This window comes from Rhea pennata, chromosome 5, assembly GCF_028389875.1.
Source record: "Rhea pennata isolate bPtePen1 chromosome 5, bPtePen1.pri, whole genome shotgun sequence".
Taxonomy (NCBI): domain Eukaryota; kingdom Metazoa; phylum Chordata; class Aves; order Rheiformes; family Rheidae; genus Rhea; species Rhea pennata.
Genome location: NC_084667.1, coordinates 60,700,347 through 60,710,735, shown reverse-complemented (window position 1 = coordinate 60,710,735; position 10,389 = coordinate 60,700,347). Strand labels below are relative to the sequence as shown.

At 49.2% G+C, this 10,389-nt stretch overlaps 1 protein-coding gene across 1 annotated transcript; it reads right to left on the bottom strand.

Annotated features, from left to right (window-relative positions):
* Window positions 1-734: 734 nt before the first annotated feature.
* On the bottom strand, window positions 735-5,676 carry ZBTB42 (zinc finger and BTB domain containing 42). Its single transcript, XM_062576587.1, has one exon. The coding sequence runs from the start codon at window positions 5,668-5,670 to the stop codon at window positions 4,240-4,242; it is 1,431 nt and encodes a 476-aa protein (XP_062432571.1). The 5' UTR covers window positions 5,671-5,676; the 3' UTR covers window positions 735-4,239.
* Window positions 5,677-10,389: the final 4,713 nt, after the last annotated feature.

Here is a 10,389-nt window from a genome sequence, read left to right as displayed (position 1 = left end):
TCGCGGCGATCGGGAAGCGCTTAGAGCAGACGTAGCACGCGCAGTACAGGTGCAAAACCACACGCGAGTGAACTTACTTCCCCCTCCGCCCCCCGGGCGGCAGCTGGCGCACCCAGCTCGCGCTTTCTCCCTCCTAACCCCGGCTCCCGCTAAACTCGACACAAGTTTTAGCGCCGGCTTTAGCAGAAGCCGGGTCAGACCCGAACGCTCCCAAGCCCGCGAACATCCAGGTGCGTAAGCAAAACCTCCTCGAGGCAAGTTCGCCGCCTCGGCCTCAGCGGGGCTTCGCCGCGCTCGCGCGCCGAGACGCTCGAGCGCTCGCCGGCTCGCAACGCGGCCCCGAGACGCCGCCCGCTCCTACGAATTTTTTAGCGTAAAGCAGAATTGCTCATATGAAGCCCGAGCCAAGGCTCGGGGAGATGCTCGAGCCTGTTCGACCCCCCCGATACTATGGTGAAAATAGGGCAGCGGGGCAGTTTTTAGTCCTGGCCAGTGACTACGGACGTGGCTGGTCAAGCTCCGTGATGAGACACAGCTATTCCTCAGATGCCTAAAATTCCAAGCGGCCCTGAAAAAGAAAGGGATGTTAGACTGCTTTTTTCCAAATTTAGACAGGGCAGGGGAAAAAAGAAAAAAAAAAAACCCACAAACACCTGTAAATAATAACCAAAATAAAAAGCCAACACCACACACCCCTTCCACTAAAGGGGGCAAGGGGGGAGAGGAGGCTCAGGTTTACAACTCTAGCACGTTTTATTTTGTGTAAATTTATAAAGACAACAATCCTAGGCACGATTGTCACGTTTTACAGCACATACCGATACAATTGCAAACAGAACTCCACGCAAAACTAAGCGCTAACAACAGCTTAAAATCACTCTCTCTGCGATTGTCGTATCTAGACTAACAGTATTACACTAACACTGAAGAAAAAAATAGTTCACTATAAAACAGTGATAGAACATTTTTATAAAATATATTCCATTCCAATAGCTTTTCTACATACTGTATACTATAAAACTCTCCCACAAAAATTAGTGTCTTTAAATATACATATTTAATCTGAACTGCACCAAGATTAAAAACAATTAAAAATATCAATGATTTTTTTTTACATTAACTTCACAGTATTTGTTTGTAGTCGAAGACAAATCCAGTGTTTAAAATGCAGAGCAGGACTATCCCCTACAGAGACAGTAACTGCCCCACAGTGAAATAGTTTATGAAAAGACAAGCTTAAGTGTGCAATGTTTTTAGTACTTCTCTGTAGAGTCATGAACCATTTTGAAAACATGCTCAGAGCTATTGCAACTTAAAAATAGAGACATACACACAGAGAGATAGCCAAAAAAAAGTCACCTTAAGAACAAAAATAAGTGCAAACATCTTTACTTTAGAAATTCAAGCTATGAGGAGTGGGAACACAAATACCAGACTATGAAAAGAGAACAGTGCGTTTATGATGTAGAAAATAACGAAGAAGATTTTTCTTACTTTTGCCCCATATTCACTGCAGTACAGAGCATGCTCATAGCATCAGTTTAATGAATTATTTCTATACTAGTATCAGACACAAACTTGTTTAAACTTTTCCCTGCTCCATATACTATGGATGTCTTATGGCACATCCTATTTTATGACCTTCTTAAAAAAAAGTAACTGAAGACTGAAATGCAAAAGAAATGTCACAAGAATGCAAAATTAAAAAATTACCAGCTTCAGTAACGCCTGACTCTACATTAAATTGTTTACATGTTGTTCAACATACAAAACCATTGCTATAAAGTGAAGTGTAAATTAACTAGTTTTGAAATAGATTAACAGTAATAATTCCACTTCAAAAAAAAATCTAATAAATACTATATCAAGTATCTTCAGGAGAAAAAAAAATAACTTAATTTTAGTAGAAAGAAAAATAACTTAATTTTAGTAGATTTTGTTCAGTGCTATTTCCAATCACAGCAAAAAGAAAGAGGAAAAAAAAAAGTGATTAAGTAGAATAAGACCACAGTACCAAAGCCACTTATGTTCAAGATACAGTACTCTCCCACGACTTTCATATGTAACAGGTTCAGCAAAAAATATTTTACAGTAGAGAAATTAAACTAAAAAAAAAAAACAAAACTATAAATAAAAGTAAAAATTCACATTACATGTACATTCATAGTTTAAGAGATGAATAGTAAGAGAAGGCTGTAACAAGTATATCCTGATTTTTTTTTTTTTTTTTTAAGAGGAAGTACTTGGAGGTGGGCGGAAAAAAGCCCATGTTATTTATGTAGGTAGTGCTCAGTTTTTGGACCAGAGGGGGAAGGCATTGGACAACTTTTTCTTAAGATGAAACGCAGTATTTTAAGCACAACTGAAAGAGAATTTAATTCAGTGCTTCACATTCATTTAAAAATAAAGGCATGTGTTTTAAGAAACTATTCCAGGAGTGTCAGGGAAGCTGGTGAAGTAACGCTAATGCTAGCCCAGCGCAGCGACATCCAGACCCCTCCGATATTATGACCGGAGCTCCGTCCCGCGCGTAGGTACCTTGAACTGAGAACCTGCCCGGAAAGGAAGAGTCTGACGCTCAGCGCCGGGCGCAGCCCCGGAGATGCAGCTCTGGGCAGCTGAGACGAAACTAGCTACAGCTGCAGGCAGCCTCAGGGACGGTGGGGAGGGAATGAAAAAGAGAAAGAAATGGAAAAAAAGAGGAGAGGAAGAGAAAGGGAGGGAGGTGGGAAGGTCTGAAAAGCTGGTGAGCAATCCGGCCAGGGAAGGCCGGCCGGGCCAAGTTCTCCCCAAGCAGTTTATCCTCACGCATCCCCTTAGAAATAACGGGGAGCGCGCTGAACTTGGCCCAGAGGGATCTCCAACTTCAGGGGAAAAAGAAGTAATAATAAAAAAAAAAGTATAAAATTGTGAGCTGTTGGTTTTAGCATAGCAGCAAACTTTTCAAATGAGATAGCAGCGCATCTCCTAACCTACTCGGTATTAATTACCTTGAACTCACAAATCCCAATAGCCTGATTAAAAAAAAGAGAGAGAGAGAGAAAAAAGAAAAGGAAAAGAAAACCCATCGATTAACCAGGTACTGCAGTGCTGAGGCGCTTCCTCGGAAGGAACCGCATCAGCTCCCGAACGGCTGCGCATCCCGTCCGCTTCCCCCAGCGGCGCCTGCGCTGCGGTCACATCCCGTTTCCACGCGCCCCGGCGCCCGTCTCACACCCCGTCACACGTTGACTCACTACAGCAATTTTTCCGATGCAAACGGGATTAGTCCCCGTCATGTTGGTGCGGTAACAAAAATAGTCACAGATCATACAATTTTTCCTACATACTAGCACACATCCTTCAACATTTAAGGAGTGAATACACCACGGACAGCTTTTTTTTCCTTTTTCTATCCACATTTGAAGTTCAAAAGCAGCTCAGAGCTTTTTCATAGGTTATTCTGTGGAGGAGGATAGGTGGGAGAGGAAAATTTAAGTACGCTCAGATGGAAAATTCATCTTCAGGCAAAAACCTTTCATTCAGATCTTAGGACCGATCACAAGCTATTCCAATATAAAAAAAAAGATTAAAAAAAAGAAGAACAAAAGAAAAAGACCAGTACCAAAGACTTATCCAGGAATTCTCAACCCCCTTTGTAATTTGGGCCAACTTAAGATCTCTTCTAGTTTTATAAAATAAAGAGTACAGCCTGTTACTCTGCGTTATGCAGACAAGTTTCTCAACACTGAAATGTATTTAAATTATAGCTCATCTCTTTGAATGTTTGTATGCAATATGCAGATGGCACTAGGGGAGCTTAATGGAATCCAAGTATTTCTCCAGGATTTACTTGTCATCAATCTTTTTTCCAAACTACCCCAAAAAAAAAATGACCACAAAGCAAGTAGTTCCAGCATGAAAACAGAAACTAAATCATTGCAGAATTACTTAGATCATTTCACATTAATAATGTAACACGGGGGCACAAGAAAAGACCTAAAGGAACGGAAAGAAGGCAGGGGAAAGGCGGGGGAGGTGGAAAGGTGGAAGGATTGCATTAAAAGGCCTCTGGAGTGTATACCTCTGCATCTTTTAAAGATCATACCTCTGAAGTGAATATCACCAAAATAAAAGGAAGGAAAAAAGAAGAGGGGGGAGAGGGAGCGGGGAAAAAGAAACGCTGCCTTTTTTTCCTGTTTTGTTTTAAAGGGGGCGGGGGGAAAATGAGAATAAGAGACGAGTTAATAAGAATGCATCTCAGACAACCAAGGACTTTACAAGGCCACAATGAAATTTTCGGATATGTCTGTATAAATCCCCGGACTGTGTAAACCGTCTCTCACACCACTTGCAGCCGTGGGGCTTCTCCCTGGTGTGCACCACCGCGTGCCGGCTGAGGTTGTGGGAGTACTGGAAGCTCTTCCCACACTGGCCGCAGGTGTAGGGCTTCTCGCCCGAGTGGGTCCTTTCGTGTCTCTTTAAGGTATACATGCAGGAAAAAGTCTTTCCGCAGAGCGTGCAAGTGGGCACCGAGCCGTCCGGCGACAGCCTGGTCCGGGAGCCGTCCTTATCGCGGAAGTGGGAGCTCAGGTGCAGCTGCAGGATGTGCGGGCTCGGGAACACTTTGCTGCAGAGGGGACAAATGCAGATATGGCCCGGAGGCACGAGCACACCTGAGGAGGAGATGTCCGACGAATCCATGTCGTCCTCGCTCTCGTCTCGCTCTTGATCTAGATCCTCCTCCCGCGCGTGAGAGCTGCCATTCCCCGCGAACATGTGTCCTAACCCTGTCACCAGGCTTCTGGCTGAATTCCCAAAATGCTGACTCTCCGGACTCCTGGCTTCGCCGTCCTCCTGATCTGACAGCAAGTCTTGTTCATCTTTAACAAGTGGCTCGGTACCCTGCTGCTGGCTGTCGGAAGCCAGCTGTCCAAAGACATAGGAGGGGTGTAAGGAATCTCTCCCAGGCACGGGCTTGAAAGACAAATCCAGAGCGCAGTCCACATCGCTCGGAGCCAGGCTATGGTTAACAGACCTTTGGGACAAAGGTCCTGCGGAACTATTGACATTAGCCTTTGTTTTTCCAGCTGCTGCGGCGCACGGTTCTGCCTCTGTCGGCACAGAGCTGACACTTAGCTGATCGCAGGACCAGCCGGGGTGACTGCCGACCTTTTCTTTGCCCGCCGCTCTATCGTATTCTGCGGCGCCGAATTTCTGTTTGCTTCCCGGGTCGAACTCGCGCACCAGGGGCGCTCCGGCATCTAGGAAATGCTCCGCTTTCTCCAAAGCGGCCACCTCGTCGTTCATCTTCTCGTCCGGGCATAATTCTTTATCTTTCAACTTGCCCTTGCAGACTTTCACAATGTCATACATGTGAAGGTAGCTAGCCGCAGCCAGCACATCTTCGACCGGGAGGCTGTTGAATTCCAGCTTTCCCTCGTACATGAATTCGAGCAGCAGGCTGAAGGCAGGGGCTGTGACAATGTCACTGTTCAGATGCACAATATCCCTTTTGTCTAACTGGTCCCTGTAGAAAAGATGGAAGTACATACTGCAAGAGGCAAGAACGGCTCTGTGAGCCCTGAATTGAGCTTCTCCAACTAAAACAGTACAGTCACACAGGAAGCCCTGGTGACGCTGCTGACTCAGACACTGCAGCAACTGGCGGCTATGGTCTGGAAACTCCATTCTTCCTTCATAACCTGTTCAAAACAGGAAAAACTTGAATGCTACTGTAAACTAAAGCCTCCTAGCAGCTGTAACAAACAGATCGGCTTTTTGGTAACACAAGCCAGAGAAACAGCCTTGGAGATAACGTTTACTGTTAATTGTCTGTAATAGTTTTAAGGGGGGGGGGAAGAGGAAAAAAAAAAAAAAACACAACACAACATGCTTCTCATCTTTTCGCACCTGCTCCGAACAAGAAAAACTTGATTGTAAGTAAACAAAAGCTATAAAGCAGCAGCCCCTCCAACCTTTGTTTCTCCCACTAAGAGCTTTAATAAAATTAAGATAAGGAAAGGAGAAGGAGTAAAAATAAATAAATAAATAAATAAAAATCATGAACTCCCAGGCTGTCTTCTCAGCAACGCTAACTCGGGGCATCTCTTAATAAAGCATATTACCCATGTCACGCACACGCATTTAAACTTTATCCTCAGTCGTTATGCACAGAATCACGACAAAACATTCACGGCTCGTGCTAGGAAAGCGGCGTTTGGGGGGCTATGGAGGAGGGCTGGGGAGGGAGAGCGAGCAGCAGGACGCACGGCCCCGGCACACGCATGCAAAGGAAAAAGATAAATAAAAAGGGAAAGAGAAGAAAAGAAGGAGGGGGGGGGGAGAAAGTTTTCGCTAAAGTTATTAGAAGCGCGGGGCGGGGGGGGGGGGGGGGGAGGCAGAAAGGCGGCGCAGCAGGGCCGGGGCTGCAGGCGGCTGCTGCGGCGCGGTGCGGTGCGGTGCGGCGCGGCGCGGCGGGCGCTTACCTGGCCGCGGGGCCGGGGCGCGGCGGGGCGGCCGCGGGCGCGGAGCCGGGCGGGCAGGAGGGAGCGCGGCGCGGGTGCGTGCGCGAGTGCGAGCCAGAGCGGAGGGAGGCGGGCGGGCGGGCGCGGAGGGAGGGAGCGAGGGAGGGAGGGAAGGAGGAGTGCTCGGTTTGCTAATTACACCGCAAGCTGGAGAGTCAGCTGCTCTGACTTCACCGCGATGGAAATGCTACCTCCAGCTGTGCTCCTTTTAATGCCATATGTTCCTCCAAATCTCGCTACCAGCCAACCACAGCTTGCTGCCTTTTAAAGTTCCAGCAGCCCCATTTATAGCCGGCGATTAAATCCCACAAACTTGCCCCGAGCCCGCCCCCCCCCCCCCTTTCCCCTTGCCCGGCTCCGACCCCACCTCCCGCCGCAAAGTTGCTCCCCGCAGGCCGGCGGGCGCGCAGCGCCGCGGTGACCTTCGCCGCCTGCACCGACGGGGTTGGGGGGGACCCGCGGAGCCGCTCCGCGCTGCGCCCCCCCTTCTCACCCCCACCCCCGGCTCCGCCGCGCTCCCCAACTTTGCGGGGAGGACTTTCCCTCCCCCCCCGCCACCCCGGTTCCGCGCGGTGCTCACCGGCGGGCGGCGGCGCGGCGCGGCGTGGGCATGTGCGCGCTGCGCGCCCCTGCGCGGCCGCGGCGCGGGTGCGGCGCGGGGCCGGCGGTGCTGCGGAGCAGGTTGCTGGCCGGCCGCTCTCGCGATACTTTCCCTCCGAGCCGAGTGTGTGCGTGTGAGTGTGTGTGCGAGTGTGTGCAGCGTGCGTGTGCGGTGCGTCCCCGCCTGGTGCACACAATAGCCCCCGCCGCCGCGGAGCGCGCTGCCGCCGCCGCCCTGCCTCCTCCCGCCGCCCCCTCCTCCTCCTCCTCCCCACCCCCCCGTCCCGCTCCCAACTCCGCGCCGGGGCTGCGCTGCCGCGCAGCGGGCGCGCACGGCCGCGGGGCGCTGCAGCCGGACGTGCCGCCGCTGCCGCCGGAGGAGGAGGAGGGAGGAGGAGGAAGGCGCCGGGCTCCGCTGCCCCGGGGCGAGCCGCGCGCACGGGGCGCAGCGCTGCGCGCCCGCGGAGGTCGCGCCCCGCGCGGGGGTCCCCCGCCCCGCGCGACTCGCGGCGGGGATGGAGTGAAAGGCGACACTGGGAAAGGTGGCATGCTTCCGCGGATTTATCTTTAGTTGTGTGTCAGCTGATAAATACCAGATGCCTACGGATTTTCAAGATGACCTTTTCGATAGTTAATTTGAATTTTAAATTTTAATTAGCTGTAATCCCATCAAAAGTGAACTCCTTTAGAGTAGAAAGTGTAGAAATCCTTGGCTGTCGTATCACGCTCCGCTCCGGGCATGCCAGGGCCCATCGGCAGTTCCCACCGGAGCACCCGGGGTGAAATCTGGGCACCGCTGAAATCCATGGCAAAACTCCCGCTGGCTTCACTGGAGCCCAGGATTTCTCCCTTACGCTGCTGAAAGTTGGACTTGGGCCGATAGGGAATTAATATCGCTGTTGTGAATTGTCCTGAGAGTCCGCGGGCTGTGAACACACGTAACGCTGGGGATCAGAGGCAAAGATGGCTTCAGATCTGCAGCACTGATTTGGGACACCAGATCTAGATTGATTTGTATATACAGGTGTGTGTACATATATATATATATATATATATATATATATAAAAAATATATTTTAAGCAATATATATGTATTGCTTAAAAACAGAAGAGTTTTACAGTATTGCTAGGTATGGGCAAGTGGAGAGGAGAACCAAGCACTTAAAGTCACTTCAGAGCTCTGCTGCAAACACCCTGTGTGATTTTGGTCGGGAATCTAGTGCTTTAGCTTCCAACACATGAGGCAGAGAAAGGTTTTTCTTTTCCTTCCTCTAGGCTGCCTGTCTAGGTTACAGTATCTGCAGGAAGGGAACTTTTTTGTTTCTTTCCATGCACAGTGGTAATATTAATACCTTGAAACATCAGCTTTATTGACTGAGATATATGTTACTAATACAATCCGTTTCTTCGGTATTTTATCTTTAGGCTCTTTTCACAGAAGTCTGGCTCTATATTGCCTGCAATCACTTTTCTCTTACAGACCAAATTCACCTTGATTAGATAGCTGGATTGGCACCAATTGCCAAGATATTCGGGTGGCTTTTGAGCATTAATGACTGCATCATTACAATGCTCTTCTCTGGCATTTGGTAATATTATTATCCGTGCTGTTAATATGGGAAATCTGGGCATAGAACGTGGAGGTGCCCTGCTCCAGCAAGAGATTTAAAGTTCCTGGGATTAAATTTGTTGCTGTTTAGTAAAGCTGAGGGCGTTTTCTTTTTGTCCACAATCACAGACACAGTCTGGGAGTGGGAGCTCTCAGGGCTTTTAAAAACGGTATTTTGCCGTAGACACAGTTTGATAATGCGGGCTCTTCCAAAAGTTAAACGCTTTCTTCTCAAAAGTGCAAGCACAGTTTCCCTGAGGTTATTCCGTGTGGATGCGTTGGCTTGTAGAGTTTCTCTGTCTTTGTACACCCAGGATTTGTATGAATTATGATGCTTCGCATAAATCCCTTACTTTGTGTAATTCATTGTTCATTTTCTCCTCTCCTCTTTAATAATACAGGGAGGAAAAATAAAATAATTAAAAAAAAAGAATGAAGGATTTAATTCCTGTTTGGGTTCTAAAAGCTAGATCTGCGATCTAATGGTATTTTATGTTTAGTAAACCAACTGCAATTTTACAGTAACTCTACAGCTGTTACTGAGTATGAAATGTCAAAAAATACAACAGCGTTCACATTTTCTTTGGGTGTCCATTTAGCACGTTGTTTGCTCGGGGGGGTTTAAGGGCTCGAGAAGCGCTGCGCTCCCCTTCACGCCAAGGTAACGCTAGCTACAACACAGGTGCGGTACTGATTTAACTGCGGTTGTGCAAAATACTGGTGGGACGACTCTCCAAGGTAAACAAGCCCTGGGTGATCGCTCGAGGCAAGGCAGCAGCAAACGCTGCCCCAGAAACGTCCCTCGGAAAGCGCCTGCGCTTCGGGAGGCCTGCGCGAAGGCGCGAAGGCGCGACGCGACGATGCCCTTGCGCGCCGGCCCTCTGCGCCCTTCGGCGCGCGCGGGCTGCCCCGGTGCCGCGCGGAGGAGGAGGAGGAGGAGGAGGAGGAGGCTCCGCCGGGAGCGCGTCCGCGCGGGACGGCTCGCCGAGGCGGCCGCCGCCCCGGCACCTAGCGTGAGCGCCGCTCTCGCCGCTACGCGAAGCGGTAACGGCGTCGCGCTGCGAGGACGTGCTCGGCTGTCCTGCTTAAACCCCTCCGAGATGCCGGCAAGCGCTTTGGGGCCGAGGAAAGGATTCGAGCTCAGGAGAGCAGATCGAGAGTACAAATCGGTGCCAACGGCAGGGCTTTTATTTGCTAAGCAAGGCTAGCCATGGTCTGGGTTGGTTGTGCTGCCTGGACCTCAGCCAAAGCCCACAGGAATTAGTAGAGAAACCTGCTGGATCAGGTCCATACAGCCTAAGGAGTCGCTTCCATTCTTACCCCTTTGATCCAGCAAGAACACATATATTTACCAAGCGGGGCCTCTCTATCCCTCTTTGTTGGCCAAATGCAGAGGTGGCAGCGACAGGTTTTTCATGTGATTTAATTGTTTTTTCTCCCACTTCATTGGGTAGAAACCTCTTCGTGTTTGCTTCTACGTGATTTCTGTACTTTAATGTTCTTTTTTTTTTTTTTTGCACGGCTTCTTCTTTGTGTTAGTCCAGTGGCATTTCAGAGGGAGAGGCAGGGACTGAGATGGTTCGTAACTTGTGGGAATTGAAGTTTTATTCAGTGTATTGGTCATAGCAAGGTTTATTTGCAGAAGTTCTCCCCAACTTTATCAAAGGTTTGTTT